Source organism: Lipophrys pholis (genome assembly GCF_963383615.2).
Source record: "Lipophrys pholis genome assembly, chromosome: 7".
NCBI classification, from domain to species: Eukaryota; Metazoa; Chordata; class Actinopteri; order Blenniiformes; family Blenniidae; genus Lipophrys; species Lipophrys pholis.
Window position 1 is genome coordinate 8,150,558 of NC_137638.1, and position 23,920 is coordinate 8,174,477.

The 23,920-nt window shown below is 40.9% G+C and overlaps 1 protein-coding gene across 1 annotated transcript in view; it reads right to left on the minus strand.

Annotated features, from left to right (window-relative positions):
• The window catches only part of kcnt1b (potassium sodium-activated channel subfamily T member 1b), a gene marked incomplete at its 5' end in the record, with an annotated part of 56,324 nt that extends 35,415 nt beyond the window's left edge, over positions 1–20,909 (minus strand). The window contains one exon of the mRNA XM_080466531.1: positions 20,764–20,909. Coding sequence (XP_080322657.1) covers positions 20,764–20,909 — 146 coding nt within the window. The remainder of the gene's footprint in view (positions 1–20,763) is intronic.
• Positions 20,910–23,920: the final 3,011 nt, after the last annotated feature.

Sequence of the window (23,920 nt, forward strand, 5' to 3'; positions counted from 1 at the left end):
GCATTCATTGGTGTACTCATATCATAGAAGAAGGTATTAACTGCTGTTTTCAAGCAGCCAAAATGAAACCAAACAGAAATTCATAGCATATTTGCATATCATCACCTTTGGTCCTAAAAGAGCAACTGATCAGCATGGCTGTAGCCTGATCCTACACACTCCACAATTCTGAGGATCCTCAGTATAGTTGGATACCGCCATCTTTACGCAAAGCATCAACAATATGCAGTGACAGTATTTGAGAATATGGCTGAGGTGCACAGTGCAGAGGAGAAAAACAAGGAGAGCTGTCAATCACTGCGAGACAGCAGAGATAATCTCACACTGAGCTGGACTAAAACCGCTACCCTGGAAATAAGGCAAATAACATAAATAAAACATTTGGTTTCCAGCAGAGAGCAGTGGGAGTGTTGAGCACAGAGCTGTAAAAATAAGACACGTCACTGTCAAACATTTAAACCACAGTGGTGGTGCTGAAGGGACAGAGACTAAATCAAGCCCTTACTGTCCTTTCTCATTATTGCCGTTTATGTCTGCATAATTAACAATCACTACAGTGGAGACAATGAAAATAGGCACATTGCCCAGTAAAGATTTTTGTTTTAATGTACCTTAAAGTACCTCAGATCAAGTCCATGAATGGCACTTCTCCTAAAGTTAGTGAACTGGCAGGAGAGGCGGACCCCCAAGCAATATCTTTTAAGTACTCCCTTTTATTTGGCATCACTGCAGTCTGTGAGCCATCACCACCAATCTGTGGACATCCGCCAGACTGTCAAGTCTAAAACGTGAGCAGGGTGCAAATCCAGAAGCCAGACAGCCTCAATAATGCGTTAATACATGTTATTCTCAGGAAGAAACTCCTGTTGGTACGGAGGAACGTTCACACGTCGTCACAATTGATGCATCATGAGGCCACATGGCATATTGTACCTTATGATCAATATGCCATGAAGCAGCCGTTCACTCAACGAATTCAGATTGTAATCACTGTCAAGCGTGAGCAAGAACTATTATAGTCAATGGAATCGTCTTCGAGTGGTACCGACATACACCCACATGAATGTAAACATACAACATGACCACCACCGGCGTCCTTGGCTGAAACACCGAGAATCCAGGGATGCCGTATAAACCGGGCACAAAAAACAGCTTTGTGACCTTGGGGAAAACAGACAGGTTTGTTTTAGTGCTGTGAAAAAGAGATATTAAAGATTCGACAGATGCTGGATACCATATGGACTATTTGTCTGGCTGTTGCAGGCTCAGACACAAGTGAGCAGCAGGAGCAGTTGGCCAAGCTGGAGGGCACAAGGGGTTTAAAAAAATCATTTGATCTGTGATGAGAGGCTGGAACGTGCATCCATCCTGATAAGGGTAGACTGTGATGCCGCAGGCTCTGATTTAACCTGCAGTCACTTCCATTTTCCATAAGTTCATTATTAACTCAAGTCCTCCTGCTTTGATAACGGCATTACCATAAGCGTTGACATGGCAACAAATGCAAAGCTTATCTACTCAGACACCACCAACCAATCATGCAGCTCCAGATTTACTGTTTCATATCAATGTTTCTGATAAAACTCTTCCCTTAAGGAACACATTAGGCTTACAGGCCACTAAAGATGCATCTGAGCTTGTAAACACATCCCAGCCAGAAGATGGTCTTAGATTTGTTTCGATCACGGCGTTGCTTTATCACCCCCTCTGACAAAGCAAACGGTTGAAAATAGAAAAGTTCCCGCACACCTCCTTCTGAAGTGTGCCTGATACAGGAGCTGTGCTAAAAATACTACACTTGTACTTGTCTTTATAATGTTCGGCTTCTGTTCCTCCGAGCAGGATCTGAAACTTCCATTGCGGAGGGTAGGTGCCTGATAGCCTCATTACAGTGTGAAGAAGAGTAGAACGAGCTGTGAGCCAGCCATGGGCTCTGGGAAGTGTGAAAGTACCTTGTCAAACAGATAAAGGATCCAATATCCTCGGGAGAAGTGCAAAACTTTGTATTGTAATTATCCAGAAGTGAGGCCAATCGCCTTAACGAGAGTTAGGTCGTCTGCGGACTGAAAACGTCAATAAGTAATAGCAGCAAAAGGTCATTAATGGTCATCCGCTGCACTTGAACAGTGTGTAAGCTGCTGCACATAGGGACAAAAGGTCTTGGCTGCTGTGCTCATGCACAGAAAGCCTTTCAAGTGAAAACGGAAAACTTCAGTTGGGTTTTGGGTGTCCGTTCTGTCCGGTTCTGTAAGGATGGAAGAAAACGCAACTTTTTGAAAATGTTCTTAAATGTGTGTGTGCACCACGGCTGTAGTAAATAGTTCCTCTGCACAAGCGCAAGTAGATGGACAATAACAACAATGTTTACCTCCAGAGTGCCATGACTCCCAGTTCATATTCTCCTTGGATTTAGTAGTTTTACAGTTGAGAGTCACCAGGAATAACAATCCAACTTTGTCGTCTGTCAATATGTTCATGCACTCCCTATTGTTAATGTCGATAGCGTTTTGTTCTCTGCATGTGTGTGTGGTTTCATTACAAAAGCAACTAAAAGCTCCAGCTAGTAGCCCAACTTCAAAACTACTTTTTTTTCCAGCGTTTCTGCCGTTTTGTTTTGTGTAAAGGGCCAAAACACTGCTGTGTAAATGTGAAACTTTTCTGAAACAAAGATGCCTAACGATGCATTTTCATTTGTTTCACATTTCATTCATTCCACGACATTGTCGTGTAAGCGGGGCCTAAATGTTGGACCACCGCTGCTGTTAAGTCTAAAAAGAGAGGTGCTTCAGAGTTTTACCCAGGGTCACCACAAAATATCCCTTAGATTTGCTAAAACATCACAGTTAAGCCAAAATACTGGTGGACAAAAATATTTGTTTGAAAAGACAAAAGCAGGAGCCTACAAAATTAAAGCTTTTAGAAAGTGCTCTACTATGGTTTTCAGTTAATATATGCAGAACCCATTTTGATAACTTCACCAGGTTAAGCTTGAGCAGCAACCCCAGAGATCTCTTGGAGGAAATCCCAAGGCGGTCTCTGATCTCAGGCTTAGAACTACTTTGTTTAAAACACCTTACGAGCGAGAGCAAGTGCACCGCAGTGGAATACGTTATAGATCAGCATTGGAGAGGCACAGATTCAAAGCAGCTGTTACAGGTCTTTCAAGGTCTGTTCAACGAGCTCCGACACAAATGTTGGATTGAGAGTGCTGTTCACTTTGTTGGTGGCCTCGCTGTGAAGACAAGAATATTCTCCATGACTGAAGTTATGATGTCAAGAGTGTCAAAGCTAGAGGGAAAAAAAGTGAAGGATAAATTGCATAAAAGACACAGTTCATATTCCTTACAAGATCAAAGATATGAACATAAAACATGAGTAAATGAACAGATAAGTAAAAAAAAAAAAAAAAAGAGGATGCAAATTAGAAACTGTACAGATAGTCAAAGAGGTTTTCATTCACACTCAGAATGATGTTGGGGCAGCAGTCACTTAAGTGGAGCGGCTTGGCACCCATTAAATTTCTAGCACAGTCACAGGATGATCAGGCTGTCTGTGGTTGTTCGACCACATCCCCGAACCCATCTCACTGTAGGACCACCACAAAAACAACCAAAAATTGCCACGATCAGTGGCTGAAATAGCAGTATATACACTATATCTACCTTTAGTCTACCATTTGAAGAGCTTTTAGGAGCATAATTTTAAAATCAGGGCATCAGAAAAAAACTTTGATAAGTGAAAGCATTGTGACTTTTTGCCGCAGATACAATCCACCTTTGAGAAACAACGGAGAGTGATATATGGGGGACTCTCATTTGTACTTGTGAGTGATACCTGTCTACTTCCCAGCTGTATCCATCCAGGGGTGTCTCATTATAAATCTCCTCAACTTTGAGAGTAAAACTACCGAGAGTTCGAGCTCCTATTCATTATACACATAATCATTTTGTTGACACTTAACCTGCTAAGATGGCCATCAGGCTATTTTTATGCAGCTCCTCTTTTCAACCACAGAAAATATGTCAATGCTTTGTCAGGTGTGGCATGTTTTAAAGACTCAGGAGGGCACGACTGTGCCAGAAAAACAAGGTTAGTAACCATCAGCTGAATATGCTTTACAAAGGAAATGACCCTTTTGACAATGTGCTGAGACATAAAGCCTTGAAAGTATAGACTCAAAGCAGAGGGAGCCCCTTTGTACCCTGCAGGATCCACATCATGCATAGTACAGTACGCTCAGTCAGAATTACTTAGTGAAAATTAGCACAAAAGCAGATAACGGCCAGAGAAGGAACACTCGCATGTCTGCACACGCTTATAGCTCAATGCTTAGCACTTCCCTGAGGAGCGCAATCCAATTTTCAGGAGAAACGCAGGCCCAACAGACGATGCACTCAAGCAAGAACCTCTGCTGAGTGGTGAAGAATCCTCTGCAGCAGGTCTGCTGCTGACATGCAGGGGATTCAGGGAAACTGACAACGTCCTGCCTGCAAAATATCATCATCGACATTCTGAAGTATTGTCAGAGAATGCAGGGCTTCTAGATAGCTTTGTCCTTTGAATGCATTCTGAGAAGGGACACTTCATTAAAAGTACTGTATGTGACGGATTGACTGATGTGTTTAATGACATTACTGCATTGTTGCAAGTGGTCTCAGTCTATCACAGTCAGAAATGGCTGTTGTCGCTCACTGCACCTTTAGGGTTTTGAGGCTTCAGACAAAAACAAACTAAGCGCAGAAAGTAAACACGTAAAGGTCCTTTCAAATACAGTTTTACTAACAATATGTACATAAGAAAACAAAGCTTTTTTTCCCCCTTTTTAAACACACAGATTCATAGTCATGTTGTCTCCTGGTCTTGATATTTCTTTGATCTGAAACACAATCAAATCCAAGTTACAACTTCAGTTGTTGGTCACAGCTCCAAGTGGACTGGGCTGAAGTAGTGGGCTTACTGAATAACATTAAACTGCACTGTGACAAGAAAATCAGTCTAACATCTAACACTACTCTTCCATTAACATTAATAGCAGATTCATAGTGTTAATTAGATAATCAGTTATAGGAACCATCTCAGTGACAGCTCAATCACCAGCACAAGTAACATTTCTGCAGGTTATTATATCTTGATATCAAACTTTGCATCTCTGTGGTATTCAGCTGGTATATAGACATTTGGTCAAATGTGGCATCTGAGCAACAACTATGTTCAAATAAGTAAAATGTTATCGTTCATTGTGTTTTAAGCAAGAACATCAATGTTGTTTGAGAATCTTACAGCTCCTGTGATCCACAGCAGCTGAGTGAGACATTTTTTCATTAGCCTTTATTTAGTCAAGAGAACCACATTGAGATTAATAATCTCTTTCACAAGTGTGTCCTGGCAGCAGTACATACTGTCACTGAAGTTGTCTTGGAATTGATTAAATCTCTGTAGCCTTCTGAGAACAACAGGACATATGATGTGAACCTGATTTTCCCTTTTTATGACATGAGCAAAGGACAGGCTGCCTCAACATGAAGCTACTCAGTAACATAGACTATTTATAATAAATAATAAACGGGGGTAATAAATGGGGGGCTTACAGCCATCTGTGTGAGAGTGTGTCAGCGACTCTATTTATTAATTTTTTCACAAGAAAATGTTTCAAACCTCAACTGGTTTACATGAAAAGGTTGTCGTGTCACACTTTGGTATTGTGTGACCATTTATAGCGGCAGGATAAGCTCAACTAAAATTGGAGCGGCCTATATTCACTGCTAATTCAACGACAATTCAAAAGATTTAACATTGATAGTGCCAGTGCCTCTGCATCAGGTTATTAAAAATAATTAAAAGCTAATATGCCTATGACTGTCAGTTATTCTGACAATATTAAATTTCCTCATGAGAGTTGGGCTGAGCATGAGTTTTTGGCGACGCTATAATAGCACATTTAGTCTTGCATACATGAAACATGGCGCAGTAAACAAAAATGGGTATCAGTTCTACGTCACGCAAACTTAATGGCAAGTAGAAACAGAAAAACACTGACAGTTGTCATTTGCCCTGCACAGAATAGCACATTGTACACAACTAGAATCTTGTTAGCTTCACAATGATGCTGTTGTATTTTTAAATGTAGAGACTGCAACTGCTTGAAGAGCAAATATACCTGTTAAACAGGGTTTAATTGCCACTTTGGAAAAAGTAAAGCAGTTGCACTATAGACTTGTGTCACCAACAAAATCGTTTCTCATCATTCTATAATGGAAGGTATGGTGGCCCCAAGCTTCTTTCTACCAATTGTTTTACTCAATAAACTATATAAACTGGGCAGTAGTAATGGATTTATGTACTTAAACCAAATAATAGAAGACACATCAGGATGCTACAGTGGATACCGTATGACTTTTTCCAATAAATTCAGACCGTTGGCCTGGCTTACGGAAACAGTTTGTTAGTCCTCATTCCTCACTTTAGCTGTCACTTTCACAACTGGTTGGCGAGTCTACTCTCATAATAGCGATCACCTAGTATAAAAACAATTACACCACAGACATCTGTGACACTTAATAGAGTGTGTACATAGTTATATATAATTATTTATTGATAAGATATTTCTCTATTGATCAAAGACAAAACTAACAGTCCAAAAACACCAATGCACCTTGTCCTGTAGACTCTGTGATTCAGAATAAGGCGGCATTATATCAGGTAACCTCACAATATGGGATAATCTTGTTGAGCATTGCAATAACAACATGATGTGCAATCAATACAAACATTTATGCAGATGATCGTATGGTCTTTGTAACTTGAGATTTAGTGGAATGCACTGGTGGATATCTAGTGTAGGACTCCATCTGATCGCATGTCAACATATTTGGCCAGAGCATGAATGCACAGAGCATCAAAACACAATTCATTGCAGTTCAGTCAATCTACCATGATATGGCTATTGTGTGATTTTTGCGATATATTTTGCAGCCCTAATGCAGAACAAACCCAGAGCAAACACTGTGGTTTGGTGTCATTTTGGATATTCTGAGAAATGCTTTCAAGGAAGCGTACACAACAAATGCTCTGTGCATCTGCACTGGGGGTGTAAGTGTGCAATTTAGAGCATTACACAAAAAAGATTGGAAGCACTCTGAGCCCAGTCAACAATGACTGCTGTCAGGCCATAAAAATTTTGAAACAAATTTATTGAGAACTATTCTCTGGCCTTTAAAACGAAGTTCATTCCAGAACAACATCGACATGATGGTGAAGAGTGTCAAGTACTGATTGATTCTCTCCTTGCTATCTGAAAAGCTTAAGATATCACTAAAGAATCCCCATTCCATGAATGTTATATGAACATTGACCCAGCAACATGCACGGTGTGCTCAACACCTTGTATCGCAAACAACTTTCTTGTCTCGACCCACATGACTGAAACGTCAAGCTTAGTGCTCTCACTAAATGTTCGTGCACAGTCAGATGGCAAGAAATGCATCTAGAAAGAAGTTGATAAACAACCATGCTGTCTTTTCACCATTCATTGTGGTAAATTATCAAATTTGCCATAAAAACATCTGAGGAGCTCAATGTCTTTGCCACAATAAGTGTTGAAAAGGCAGCCCAACGTGATCATTCTGTGTTGTTATCGCAACAAAATTCCACATGATGGCGGTTAACTGTAAAAACAAAAACACATTCATGGTATTTTTCCCCCCACATACGTTTTGTGCAAGATTCAAAGTGAGATGTCCTACATGTGCTTTGGTGCTGGGAGGAACGTTGCAATCAGTCCAGTTAACCACTGCAGTCACAATCCATGCCATGCAAGCATGATGCTGCCATACACTTACTGGGCATTGGTTGAGTCCATACTGTACTCCTCCTGATACCTGGATGTAGCACACATGGACACAGATAGGCACAGGTTAGGAGGGGGTGGGTTTTCAGGAAGCAGGAGGGGTTGAGGGGCAGGGAGGTGGGGAAAGGGTGCACAGCAAGAAAAGAACACCACTCAGGGTGTCACTGCAATATAGTAGTATTCACTTGCACTTGGGTGAAAATGCACCCAATTTATAACCAGGAGGGAGAATCTTTCAAGTTTGTGCAACCACAAGAACCAAATCCTCTCACACTATAGGAGGTAATAGGTAGAAATAGTAAATAAAGATGTACTAAGTGTAATTTGATTTAGCCTAGAATAATGCATTTCATCTCTCAATTAAGTGGTTATTTGTGCACAGTTGATGTCAAGACTTCTCCACAAGGGTCATATTGAGTTCAACTCCAAGTACAAGTAAATAGAAACATTCACAGTGGGAATTGGCTTCCTCTTAGCATGACGGGACACACAAAATGTATTTCTGAGGGAAAACTCAGACGAGGTAGGTTAATCCAAAAACGATGCTGCCGCTCACTACAGAACAGATGGAACACTTAATGCAAACCACAGAGGGAGTTACAGGACACGCCTTCAGGGTCAGTCTCAGAGGCTGCCGTACTGAGATGACCATGGAAACAGGGAGGTGTGTGGCACTGAGGGGACTGACAAACACATCCCTAATTATTGGTTTAAACGACAAATCAGGTGGCCGAATGAACAGTTTTCTATGATGCAGAAGCCTCGAGAGCCAAACGTTGTTCAAGCTGACTTTCTTTAGAATGATGCTATTGAAGGCTTTTGCACACTGGAGGCAAGAGTCAAGGAAAAAGATGACGATGCAAAACTGAAGATTACAGGAAAAAGCTGTTCAATGCAAATTCCCAAAATAAATGATCAATGAAGATGTGGAAATACGTTTGCAACAACACATTCTTAAAAAAAGACTTTGTCAAACTTCAGCTGTGCAGAAATAGTAAAAGATGAATGATAACATACTTATTTTGCTGCAACTTTCTCTTTGTAATTTCAAAACAACAAACACCTCAAGTTGTCATCAATAAGACTTTCTCTACGAATGACCTTGGATGAACAGGATAAATTGTTTTCTGAATGCAAAATCTTAATAAATGAATGAGTTCAGAGAGAACGGACCGATGCAACTGACGGATTAGCACTTCGTCTATTTTACAGCTGTCGTGCTGATATTAGTGTGAAAGCAGGAGGCTAACTGTCAATGTCAAGGTGTAAAAGTGTGCTTTCAGTGCAATTCTTTGGTTATACACTGGATGCTGTACGTAACAGGAAGAACATCAACTCCTCAGTGGGATGCCACTGTCCATCTGGTCACTTGTTTCATGGCGCTTTAATGAGCACTAAAGATGCTATCTGGCTGTTAAGAGCTCAGGCAGTGTTGAAGCCAAGATAAACACAGGATTCCCGCACCTCCATTAGCTTGCAACAGACTAACTCGGCATGGAGACTCTGGTTAGTATTGGACGGAAGATGCAAAGATATTCTGGAATAATTACAATCTGCAGTAAACAGCATGTTGTCCTTCACGCCGTACCCGAGAGCAGATCAAAGCTACACACGAGGAATAACAAAGCGAGTCTCACCTCCTTGAAGCAGAACTGCACTCGCAAGTTGGAGCGCAGCATCCGAGACAACAAGTGCAAAAAATGAGCAGCACTTTAAAGCATGCTTTCCATTTATAATCAATCGGAGAGATCAGCCTTGAGGGCTGACTGGTGGGAGGACGACTCTCACGCACAAGCACGCCATCTCTGCAGCAGATTCAAGGGCAAATGGGATTTGTAGTTTTCAATCAGCTCACATTCATTGGGACAGATCCCTGTAGCCTTCGCCTCAATATCAAGGCAGTAGCACCCCAACTGCTCACCTGTTTAAGAAAAAAAAAATCTAATAGTCTTTGTGAGTACTTCTGTTGAGCGGTACATCGGTATAAATGCCTTTTTACTGCGCACTCGGCATGTTGTTCCCCTGCTTACTCTTCAAAAATCTTCACTGCTATAGACAGTGAGGTGAAAACAAACACTAGACAATGAGATGCTTTTAGTTTTACCTGGCTGGCTATTTGTTAAAACTATAAAACCCAACACACCATTACTCACACACTAAATCTGTCTGCAGGTACGGTGAAAACACAAGCAACCATAGCAGCAAAACCTCTGCTTCATGCCACCTTCCAGTGACAGGAACTCCTAAAATTATAAGCTAGAATATGACTTCCGAATTCTCGTAGTAAGGATTCAAGATCCTTAACCGCGAGAAGACCCCCATTCAATTAAGAGCCTTTCTGAGTGGAATTTGTATGTTATCTCTGTGAGGTTTTCCTTAGCTGTTTTCAGTATGATAATCCAGACATGATTGTGAGGTCTGTCAAACCTTCACTTGCCTTTAGGTGCGAATATGTGTGCGTCTGATTGTGTGTTTGCCCTGTTATAAACCAAAGAGTACGCCGTCCACCACTCATCGCGAGCTGGAATTTCCTCCAGCCGCCCACAAGCCACACTTGGAACGGATGGATGGTTGCATGTAATACACGGGTGTATGTATGTGTGTGCATATATGCAAAGGATGATGGCTTTCACACAAGTATAATCGAAAACCAAATAACTAAACTGTCGGATTTTGCATAATCCATTAATTTTTGTCGGGACACCCCACAATGTGATCTGTAAAAGTGACACCTCTTAATAAAATCCAATTTGAGAGGACAAACTAACCTGAATCTAGATTTCAATCAAACACTACTTCCAACTGTTTGAAGTCTGGCAGTAATAGGTATTTAATGAAGACGTCAGAGCGTTATGTGCATTAGACGAGGGTCCTCAGTTTAAGGAAACAGGCTGAAGTTCTATGGATATTGTCACTGTTGGCCACAGTGATATTGCTGTTTTAAAAGCGAACACACTGTTCTACCGCTGCCATTATCTGTTAGCATTGCATGACTAGGTTTTCTTGATAAGATGTGATGCGGTGCTGAGGCAGCAGAGCCTCACAATAACAAACACACTGCTTGATCTGTGTTGCGTCATGCAAAAAACACTGCTTTTGTCAACGGCAGTCTGTGTGACTTTGAAGTGAGCAACACGACGGAAGCAGAAGCCTCATTGCCACTTTGAAGGTAGCATGGCTGTTGGTGCCAGATGAGCTGGTCTGTGCCTTAAAACTGCTCATCTGCTTGAAATTGCAGATGCATACACATCTTTAGGGTTTAGAGGGAATGGTGAGTAAGCGAGAAAATCAAGCGAGCAGTTGTCTGAGCCGAGAAAACTCGATGATGGCAGCGATCAAAGGATGACGAGCTTAACACGAGATGACAGAAAGAAACCACTGGCGACAACCAAGGTGGGGAGAAGATCATATATGTGAACCTTCCAAGCAGGGGGACTACAAGAGACGACCACAGCAGGTGTCACTCACTGTATGGAGAAGAAACAGAATACCATTTTCAATAAACACCTGCCCACGAGCAGGCTGATCATTCTTGAAATAAAAAGTGATTGAAGGATAATTTCAGTTGTGTGGATATGTTAGATAAAGTCTTGACACTCGTAGATTCATTCATCTACCAAATAACCTTGAATTAAAATGTTTCTCGTGTCAAGACATTCTTTTAAATTGCAAAACATTGTGATTAATTAATGACAATGTATTAAATTGGATTTTTTTTTTGTGTAGCATACAATTGTGAAAGAACTTGGTGATGAGGTGATGTGACAATGGTTAAGAAACATTTTGGAGTGTCTCCAACACCTATGACACCAAAAAAGCTGCTCTCAAGACAAATGTGCCTGCAAGTTGTAGTTAATGTATAATAGATGACTTATACACTCACACCACACTGAAAAGGGCTTCAGAGGGTTTGATTTGGATTGTGGTAATTATATTATAAATAGATTAAGTAGATTATATTTCAGCTCACGCATATAATTCGATGCAATATATAGAAGCTTCAGTAATCGAATTACATGATGAAAAATATGAACTTTTCCAGCGCATTCAATTATTTTCAAGTGTGCCTGGTGCAAATTTTACGGTGGTTTGAGATTCAGTATGTAGAACGCACTTACAGAATGAGGTAAAACAATGATCGTTATGTTATCTCTAAGACAATGCTGTGATATGTTGCTGGTACACTGTGCGAAATTAACACGTTTTCCAATTTTCCTCGATGTGTTTAGGTTTACTCAAGTGAACATGGGCGCCTCCAACGTAGAACCTGTAGAAAATGCTCCGACTTCGTTTACGTAGAAACACTGGAAAACTCAACTTTTCCGAAATGTTGCGACTGTGCTGTTCTTCTGCACGAGCGCGATAAGACGAACAATAACGACAATGGTTTGCCTCCAGTGTCATGACCCCCGGTCCATATTCTTCTGTGACTTGGTAGTTTTAGAGTTGAGAGTCACCAGGAATTGCAATCCAACTTCATCATCTGTCCATTCGAATGTCTGTGTCTAAGCCATTGTTAATGTTTATAGTGTATTGTTCTCTGTGCCCCTGTGTAAGGTTTCATTCGAAAAACAACCAACAGTGCCCACTAGTGGCCCAAAATTGCCACGCAAACAATAAACTTTCTTGAAACGAAACCACAAACACTATGCATTTTCACTTGAAACATTATCATGTAAATGGATCCTTAGTCTTGAAGTATAAGTTTGCACCACAAGTTAATTGTATATTGTAATAGTAATGTAATAGTATTGAGATAAGTATTAAGTGTGCCCTTGACATTCAGCCACTGAACTCAATCTGCACCACTGTAACTACCGATGAAGAGAACAGCCAAACAGCCAAAACAGAAATAAAAGTCATTCAACACTGCTACTCAGTGTACAACACAGGAATCACTTATATTTTACATAGTGTCCCTTTAAAGTGGTATTTTTTGCAGCCTCTACTCTGAAAATCTGCATCTTTGTAGCTCAATCTCTCTTAAATGAGGGTCTGCTTCTTTCTATGCCCTTCAAATAATGCCTAAAACACATTATTCACCACAATAAATTTGAGGGTATCCATGTGACGTAACATCCATACAGTTCCAGTTCTACTTTTTAACAATCCCAGAAGAAGTAGATCATTGTGGAAAACACAATGAAATAAATCCAATAATTGTTGTGGAACTACATACAATCTGATCTGTTATTATCTGTTCATTAAAGCGTCCTGTATTTGTAGCCTTGGAGGTTTCCCTACCAGACAAACATTGTTCATTCCATGTTACTAATGCATCTTTATGGCTGCACAGGCTTGAATTACTTTTTTATTGCCTTGTATTAAGGAGCTCTCTCTGTGCTTTATTTAATTTTTTCCATAATCGTGATTGACAGATTTATCACGATGATGCGTCGGCCACTCGCTCTGAATATTATTATGGAATTGATGTGTACAGGTTTTTACTAAACTATCATAGCAAATTATTTTCTAGTTTTAACTCTCACGTCAACTGTTGGGGGATGTTGGTGTCTTGGTTTAATGAACAATACTAATGAATGACATCCCCTCAGGACTACATTCGAGCCCCCTCATTAAACCTTGGGCGCACTACTTAAAATGAGAGTGTAATTTTTCCAAGAAAGTAGAGTGCTATAAATAAACATTCCCAGAAAACGAGCGGGGAAGACACAGAACACATCCCCTAATGCTAATTGAAGGAAAAAAAAATAAATCAAGGCTGCCCAATCAATTACAATCAGAGTGTCATTGAACAGAATTTGATTTAAAAAGAGGAGATGTAATGAGCTGTGAAACCTAATGTGCAATACTTCGGAACAAACAATGTCTTTAACTGCGGACTAATTCCTCTGAATAATATTGAAAAGATACTAATGATAAAACTAAGCATAACAAATATTCCAAACACCACATAGAACACTGAACGATAAAGAGGATACTGAAGCACTGTGACTGTAAACAAGAGGAGAGAGGCAGATTTTCACTGAGCTGATTTTCTCTTTATGAAAATAAACCTGCTGCTGCTCCCACCTAAACAAAATCTCATTGAGCTAATAAATGAAGAATGATTGCCTTTGCATGGCAGCCTGCTGTCCGGCAAATGGGATGAAAAGGGTGCAATTTGTAAAGCCGTGTATCTTCTACCTTTCTGAATTTTCAACATAAAGCCCTGATTTAAAAATGTAAAAAGGGGATTTACAATTTTTTGTCAGAGAGGAATATATTGGAAATGTGAAACCAATTAAAAGGCTAAGTTATAGACAACAACTATAAGTAATGGGTCTCGTGGTGTTCAAACCTGTTTCAACTTATGTATCAACGAACACACAAACAGAAAGTTTTGCTGTTTTCACTTGAAAACATAGTAAACACCGTAGTAAAGGTCTCAAATTGACTCACTCTGGATTAGAGAGGTTGCAGCTGTGCCTTACTGGGATTTTAAATTCAGTCTGCTAGTAATTACTGAGGCCCTGTTTACATCGTTTTTGCACTTTCGTTTCCGAACAGTTTTGCGTTTAAACGGCAACGTTTTGAAAATCGATGAAACAACCGAAACACTGAAAAATGATGTGGTTTTATTGTTGGGCCACTCGTGGGTGCTGTGGTTTTTGTAATGAAACCACGTACAACCATCGTTATGTAAATGGAGCCTAAGAGGAAGACGGAAACTATTCAGTCAAGGGGGATCTGGAGTTGTGAGTGGCGAGCGCTCCCCCCTCGTTGCTAGAAGGTTCTTATTGGATGCGAGCGCGTGTTTCTCTGTTTGCCCTGTGATGGACTAGTGACCTATCCTGGGTGCACCGAGCTTTTCCCCACAGTCAGGAGGGAACCGGTGACCCTCAGTGGGATGAAGCCGTATACAAGATGGATGGAGGGGAGGGTCCGTCCAACAGAGATCCCGGTGCACCAGAGCAAACGAAACTTAACACTTAACCTTTAGGTTATTGCCCGAGGTCCCTGTGAAGATGATAGCAGCATCAAACCCGGCATGGCAGGACAAGAAACAGGGAGTCCAAGAAAAGTGAACGTTTGCGAGATGAATGTGAGCTGTGAGGGAGAGTTCACAATCAAACTGATTTAAAGGTTTTTATGAAATCTGTCTGCGAGCTCAACTTACTAAAAGGGAATTATGCAGAAAAAACCCTGGGAGGAATTGAAACTTTTGTTTTAGCGGACTCAATAACCCAATCTCTAAAGAAATATGGATCCACGGGCAATTCTGAGGTATCATGTGCAAAAAAGTTAGTAAACTTTCAGATTTCTTTGTTTTTATACATTTGTACCCACCAGCTTTTGATCTTTTCTGAATCAATGAAATGACATTGTACAAAAACTATGTATTCAACCTTTCAATCCTTGACATTAAACCAAAAGATTGTTTATCCTGAACTGATTTCTAACACTTTCTACTCCTCTTCAACATTGAAGCGTGTGAAATCATCTAAACAGCTCTGCAAGGATGTCAGAGCAAAGGCAGCAAATGCCTGGCATTTTGGGAGGAAATTAGAAAAACAATTAATCCAGATTATCTGAAAACAAATTATTCCACCGTTAAGCACATGAAGTAGATTTAAATTTGAAGCTCCCAGACAATTCAGTAGTTATTCATGCAGGAAGTCCACAGAAAGTTGCAAATGTTACAGGATGTTCGGGTTGCTCTTCAAACTGTAAATGGGGTCATGTGCAATTTTACGCCAACAGAAACCACACCAAAGTGATCTAAAAAAAAAGTGATGAAAAAATGGTTTGCTGGTGAACGTCAAAACAAACACAAAGGTAAGTATGTACACTGCATATGAACTGATTAATCACTGTAATGCAACTTATTGAAAAACATTCAGTACAGATTTAGTGACTTTACTTAAAAAAAAAAGAAAAAGAAAAGAAGTTACTTGTGAACCTGTGTTTACTTACTGTAATTATAATTTTATCAATAATGGTGACATGGCAATTTTACAGTGTTAATTCACCTTTGTACGTTCAGGAGGAAGGTTTTTGGCGGAAGATGCTCTTTGAGCTTCGAAAAGCAACAGATTTAGGAACTAATGTGAAAAAGAAGCTGCAGCATGTAAATCCAGGATGCTAATGCATTGACAGCTCCTGCTATTGACAGATACAGGATAATGCTAGTGATAAATGGTAAAAGGATTTCACTTATATAGTGCTTTTCCAGCACATGCACAATGTCAACAGACACAAACGCACCGAAAGGTTTCCTCTTAACATGAAAACTTTGTCGTGGAAACATGGCGGCATCATCTAAATGTTCTATTAAGCTCCAAAGGGAATAATAGGTAAATGTAGCTTGAAACCCTAAAGGGTAAATATGAAGATTGTCAGAAGTGTGCGGCGTAGAAACATCAGCAATTGGTACACAGCCAATGAGAATGAGCATACACTGCATCTTATAGCTCCAACTGGACTCTGATTCAGCACAACAAAACAAAACGAGACTACGCGGACGCCAAGCCAAATTAAATCTGCAGGACTTCATCAGTTCTGACATCCTCCCGTGTTGAAAAGACGATCAATCACGGTCCTGTTGAGGACCTGACAAGCCACATCCACTCTCCTCACCGCCAGCAGTGTTTAGGCGTCAGTTAGACGTTAAAGAAACTGATACACACAAACGTGAGGGGATTCCTCTGCGCTGTAAATTGTGCTGAGATAAAGACAATCTCTCTAGACCGTGTCCTGCGACGGGGGCCAGATTATTGATTCCCCTCAATAAATCTGCATCCTGTGGCTCTCAAGTCAGCTTGACACAAATCCCGCGCTCATCAACATTTCACAACCCGGAAAAGCCCGCGGATTTCGGACGACATCCCTTTCAAACCTCCTCAGACTGTGTGGGCTTTAGAAACACAACAATGCCGTGTGATTTTACAAGAACACAGTGATGTGACAAGAAAGTGAAAATGGAGACCATTTATCGTCATGTATTTCTTCACTTAACATATTGCATATGCTGCCGTTTGGGAAAAGTAGCGAGCGCACCGCAGTGGTTGAAAATGGTCCAAAAGGGCAAAGGGCCAACTGATGCATTAGATCTCACAAGCCGGGCCATTTGCAGATATATTCTTTATTACATTATCATACAAACAGTGCAGTACTTTGATAGAGAGCCCGTCAGAGTTGAACGTCTTTGAAGTGAGTGGCAGCTAATCTGCTCACTGGCCTCTGTGTGAGAGTTTGATCATTTTACCAAATCTGCAATTAACGCTGCAACCGCCTACAGCCCCATCACCCTCTCATCATTCACCCTCAATCTTCCTCACTTTTGAAAACTTTCTGTCACTTCCCCTTGGCCCTGTCCAAACCAGCTGGCATCAGTGTGTCATCTGTTAGTGTCGCTGTGTGTTTGGAGGAAATGACGAGCGGCTGCCACATGCACAGATGTCAGCCTCTTCATTATTGCTGCCATCTTTTCTATTACAGAAGCCATGGCCAGGCCTGTGTTGTTTTATGCGTCTGCATATTCAGCTAAACTCTATCAGCCATAAGAATAATACCACCCTCTATTTGTTGGATCAGGCCACACTGGCCAACCTTCACTACTCACACGCTTCAATCATTCTTCCCTCAGTTAACCACTTTTCTTTCCTGGGATCACTTTTGGTAGATCCTGAACATTGCAGACCGGGAACACGAGCGTCTCAATGCTTACTAGTTGGGAATGTCCAATTTTCCCGGTTAACAGCGTCCACATGGCAATCAAAGTGGGATCCTAACAATTTGACAGTGTGCAATATTCCCACTGGGAGGAGAGGAACGTTTTCATTAGCATCAACATGAACTTCAAAGTCAGCAGTCAAATGTGTTTAACTCAAAATCCTGTTCAAGCCATTGATAATTGAACTTTTTCTGTCTGCTATCTACAGAACCGCTGCTGTATTTTCAATTCTTGCCAGTTATATAAAGATAATCCCTTTGAAAGGCGTTGAATAAGGGAACAAAAATGACTACAAACATGGCCCTGATTCAAGGCCTGGCTGTGCTCACTTTAAGGCAAATCCACTTGCATTTTCAGGGCTTTAGAAACCACAGCCAACTCTCTGACAATCTTATGACATCCCACCAGGTCTGTCATCCAAAAATATAGCAGCAAGACTGAAAAGAGAGAGAGAGAGAGAGAGAGAGAGAGAGAGAGAGAGAGAGAGAGAGAGAGAGAGAGAGAGAGAGAGAGAGATTTGCCCCCAGAGGCAGAGCTTTGCTTTGCGAAGGCGTTTTGTATTGCACTTACCGGATAACAGTGGTTTCACATGAGCCAAATAAAAATGAAAGAATGTGTGGTGGACTTGGTGGTAGACAGAGGAGGTAGATGTTTAGTAGCACTTTACCACTGATATTGACCACACAGTGCCATGATGCCAAGTTCATGATTTCCAAACACAAAAATGAGTTTTATTCTACATGCCCATTGAAAACTATTCAATCTGAAGGATCAACTTAAAAACTACTTGGCTTCAACCTCGTTTTAAAGAGTGAATGTGTTCTTTTTAGCTTTATTGAAATTCAGAGTGATTACTAAGGAGGGAAGAAGGAGGCTACTTTTTGTGTAAAACGTATTTTCGTTTGGGGACAACATACGACCCAAATAAATTTTGCGGGGGTTAAAGTTGTTAGAAAAATATCAAATATATAATGACAGTTTTTCATTAGTGCAAAGAGTTCCGAGTACATTTTAAAAATGTCTACGTTGGGTCACATATAGTTTTCATGTTTCAAAATATGATTTGGATGCAAATACCATTTTGCTGACAATAAGAGACACTACCTTTCAATGCAGCTGTTAATAAAACTGCAATCCCCAGCCATATGTTTGACAACCCTGGGATAAGTTGAAGATCATAAACTACAAAGTGTAGGCTTAGATACATGGTGTATCTCATATATACTGTATCTCTGTATCTCACATCTACTGAAGTCATGAAAGGTTTTTTTCAGCATTTGTGGATTGTAAGAGTGCAATATGATTATGATTATGAAAAATCTGAATAAAATCAGCTTGAAACTTGAAACAAAATTTTTGTAATCATTCATATTTCTTTTCTTTTTTTAAAATTCATACGAAAGAAATAATACATTTAGGATTTGATCTAGGTGCATAAATAATCACTTTCGGGTATATAATTTTTAGTAAATCAATAATTATACTGAATTAAATCACTGTGATTGACAGGCAATCTGTCTTGGGGACATTCTGCCTTTAGTCCAGAGTGAGCCCGGAGAAACTGCTTTAAAAAGATGAATGAATGGATAAATAGAAGAAAACAAAATAGCCTTTAAATGACATTAAACATACAATTTGCACTTTACAAGAACTTATGTACATAAGCATAAAACTAAAACATTTTCCTAAAGTATTTCATAACAGATAATACTGTATCTGACCCTTTTCATATTCTTACATTTGTTTTAGAACTCTAAATAAAAATCCCAAATAAATGTATGGAACTTGGATATGCTTCAAATACAGATATATTTTTTCCTACTTTTACATCATTCGACATTTACTTTTTATTCAGTCATAAAAAAATAAATGTTGTGTGATTGATAGGCGTCTTGTCCTGAGTGTACCTTGCTCTCATTCCAATGTGAGCAGGGACAAACTCCTAACAGATTCGATTTATATAAAGCTACAAATATTATCTCAAATGTTATCAAACACAAAATCCACACACGAAGTGTGAAACAAGTGTTCAATTGTTGCCTAAAACCAATCCTTTGTCTCTGACCCATTTCATATTCTTGCGCTATTTTCAGCAACACTGCCATTCTGAAATGAAGCTAAATCAGTATCCTGACAATATGCTCATGTTTCGCTCTTTTATAATGCGGGCACTCTATGGACGCTACAGCAAACGTTATATGATTGATGATGGAACTGATTGCAGCTGATCCGATCAAACACACGTTTACAAAAGCCTGTGTGCCCCCCAAAATACCCACTGACAAGAAGAAATCTGTGTTGATAAAGCGAGGAGCCAGCACACACTGCACCACCAGCAACACTGGCTGTGCAGCAGTTTCTGCCAAACAAACACAATCCCTCCGTCTCCAGCCTCACACAACCTGCAGATAAGGTTGCCAATCTGAGCGTTTGTGGCAGCATTACTGCAGCTTTACTCTCTGAATGGGAAAGGGGAGAAAAAAATAAAAAAAATAAAAAATAAAAACAAATCATATGTAGAGACTGGCAGTTGTTACAGGTTATACCCACTCCTACAGCACAGCTAATTTGCCTCCCAAATGATGAGGCATTACAGGAGTGAGCAGATTTTGCAGAGTTATGAATGGATGGATTTTTTTTTTATTTTTTATATCAAGATCTGATTGTGAAGGCATGTCGTCATGTAACCTCCCATGGTTTGCATTTTTGATTCCCTGCCTCGAGTATGCCAAAGCTTCAACTTACAGCACAGCCACTGCAATAAGAAAATAAATTAAAGAAATCCGACTGGGAAAACGGAATTCATCAAACTGTAATGGGAATGCAGCATCCACTCGAATTATGTAATCACTATACGCTGCAGCCATTTAAATGCATCTCGGAGCTGCTGGGAAACATGACTGACATAGAGTCGCTATACGGCTCAGCTGATCTGTCATGGAAGAGACTCATGAAAGGGTCTTGCGGGGAGAGAGAAGCACAGCTTGTGCATAACGCGTATGTCACACTGTAATATTTCGCGGGGAATCTCAATTCACGGATGGGTAGCTTTAATTGCACTGAAAGAAGAAGAAGAAAAAAACTGATGACGGCGCAACTCTGGCCCAGCGATCATCACGCGCTAAGTTACCAGGACGGGAGCACTTAATGCACCATGCGCTCCCGCGGACGCTGCGTGCGTGTCAAGCCAGCTGCATTCAAGAAACATGCGCTTGATGGTGCGGATCTTTGCGGCAGCTACCTTTGGCCGGCATCGCTTCCAAAAGAGCCCGTGGTCCGGAGAGGGGTGGAGGGATTGACCCAGGTGGGCTCGGGGGGTTTCTGCACATCCGTCTTCACGTCGGGGTCGATCTCCGAGGGCGAGGGCGTCAGCTTTGCGCCTGCCATGCCTCCCCCTGAGCAGTTACCTCCGAGCTCAGAGCGGCCACACTATGGTTTTTCCTCCTGCTCCTGCTGCTCGAGGTGTCAGAGACCGATGCCGCCAGAAAACCGCATCCCGATCTCAGTGGCGGCGCGCGAAGGCGGAGGGAGCGCGTCTCCCTCCCTGCCGCATCACGGCTTCCTCAGAGCGCACCGAGGGGAAGAAGCAGCAGAGGCAGCAGCTCTTCTCAGTCTCCTCGCGGTTAACAAGTCCTCGTCCATCCCCGGTGGAGATGAGAGGTCCCCCGGGCGTCGTCACGATGTGGACGTCAGTCGCTCCACCAACCCAGCGGGCTCCCCGAGCACTTACATAACTAACTAATTGAATGATCCGCGACTTGTTTGGATCACATCAAGCAGCCATCAGCCTCCACCCCGTCCATCAACACACCGCCCCGTCCGCTGTGATTTCCTCAACACACCAAGTATTCACCATCAATCACATCATCATCCTGATGGTGAATAAAAAAACAAAAAGACGCTGGATGCGCCGCGTAATTACGCCAATCTTAGTGTCCACGTAGAGAGAACTTCATCATGTTACTCCAGCTGGCACATTATCACACACACCGGAGGTACAAGTAATGAGAAACCACAAACAAATGAGCAGGTGGCCCATGCAATCACTCCATAGTACGTGTTTGCATGGAAACACTGTGTACACCTGCACAGCTGCCCGAGGAGGCAATGCCATTGTTTGATCAAAAAACAAAACAAAACACAGAACTCATTCATTTTTTTCTCTCCATATTGTTTCAGCAGAGTACTCTTCAGAATGTTTTATTTTATTAAATTCTTTTTATGGGGGGGTATACAAATATACCAAAAAATGATGCTAAATTTAATCAGGAAGTGAATGAAAACGTTCAGAATGGCCAACCTGAGGCTCCATTGTGGCCCACATGATGACCTTGGAACGAGGGAAACTACATCAGAAAAAATTCCTTTGTTTTTCTACTTTGTTGCTTTTTTTTATTACTATTATTTCTAACCTTTTTTTAATGCAGGTTTTCTCAATGAGAATTGTTAGTGTGATGATATAGCCCAGTGAATTCCTAAGACCTGACATATTACTGCTATAGGAGCAGTCGCTGCTGAAGGATGCAGGTTTGTCAAATCATTTGTTGCATTTAGTCTGAAATAAAAACAAGTAGAAGCTGCAAATGAAGGACATCCATTTTAGACATTTTACTTCACTAGGAGTGATTGTTTAAAATGACACAATGTTGACGTTTCACTTTTTTCCCCTCTTATGTTCAGATTGAGTTTTTTTCAAAATGCACTTGTGCCTTGTCCAGCTACGACATTGACATCACAGAACTAAATCAACAAGAAGTGTTTTCAATCTGATGGCAGTTGGCTTTCGCAGAGATCATTTCAAAATGAAAGTGATGTACAACTGTTGCCCACAAACTCGCCATTTGTGACCATGCACATTGTTTCTCATCCATTAAAAAAACCCCTATTAAAATCTCCATTTCCTTCTTACATTGTCGTTATTGACTCTGTGTCAGTCCAGACAGAATGACAATAAAAGGTCTGCTGATCTGGAGCCAGCTCTGCTTCCACGTGACTTGTGTGTTTGGATAGTTGAATTCGCCAGAAAATTCCAAACAAAGCATCCGTACTGTGCTCCACTGAGAGCATGCAAACCATTTACATCTTCCAAACCAGAGAACACGTGTTTTCATTGTGCAGTGGCAGTGAGCAGCTGTGACTGCTGTGGTTTGTTTTGGTTTACCTGCGTACGAGTGTATAGGGAAATATTCCTCATTAACTTGTGAGTGAGTCAATGCTGTGTCTGTCGGTGGGCCGGAAGAGACGTTCATCTCTGCTCTATAACAATTTATACATCAACAGGTAAATCCAGATCAGGCATTCATGAGACACCACCTCATTAATGCACCTTACGTCTATGAGAGAAAACCAGAGTACCCTGGGGAAACCCATGCATGCACAGGAAGAACATGCAAACTCCACACACTAACCAGTGACAATCCCACTGTAAATTGAGTCCCGACAACCAAACTGCCATGAAACCCAGAGTCATCACAATGCAAAAGCCCACAACATCACACCATGTGACGGTGACGAACAAGTTATAAAGTGTGTTCATATTTTCCCTGTTAATACGTTCCATAAACGTGCCAGTAAACACAGTTCCTCAACAGACAATAATGCACTAAAACACCATTGTGGCTTCTACATTTGGCATTCATGAGGCTTCTTTACATTCATGTTGCAGGTTCTGTATTCATGTGATGTCTTTGGCATTTGAAGCTTTTGCATTCACATTATGATTTATTTGCAATGTGGTGATTTCTTCTGAGTTATGATAGGTAATTCTCTTCCAACTCAATAACGATGGTCATCTTCAGAAATATCTCCATGAATAGATTCAGCTGAAAAACACGCTGTTGCAATAGCTAAATATACGTGCTATGGGAGCTCGTCAATCCATCACAATGCAACTTGAAGTTGTCTTTTGCACTCTAATATTCCAGAAATTAGAAAATAGGAATAATTTCATCTCGATTTTCATCCGAGATTCACTGAAATTTGCACCACACTTTCCAAACACTGGATTGCCATTTTGCCAGCTATGAAACAAGATGAGCTATTCAGGCTCTGATTATGTTTTTCTCATATCCTGCTCATCATGATTTTACAGCCGTGCAGTTTATGTCTGTCGCCAGGGCAGGCACACGGAATGAACCATTCTTAATGGATTTAGGAAATGCATAACACACTCCACATTCATTGCAGATGGCATGTGAGGGTCTGTCTCTAGGAAACCCATTCAACGTGCATTAATATTGACCCCGGGATTAGAGAAGTGTGCATGTGTTGCATATGTAATAACATCAGCTAAATGTAGAATATTGACACGAGAAAGACTGAGAAAATAGTGCATTTATTGCATTTTGATTTGAGCCAATGACTGATGAGGGAAATGTTTTCTGTAAAATAAAGCTTAA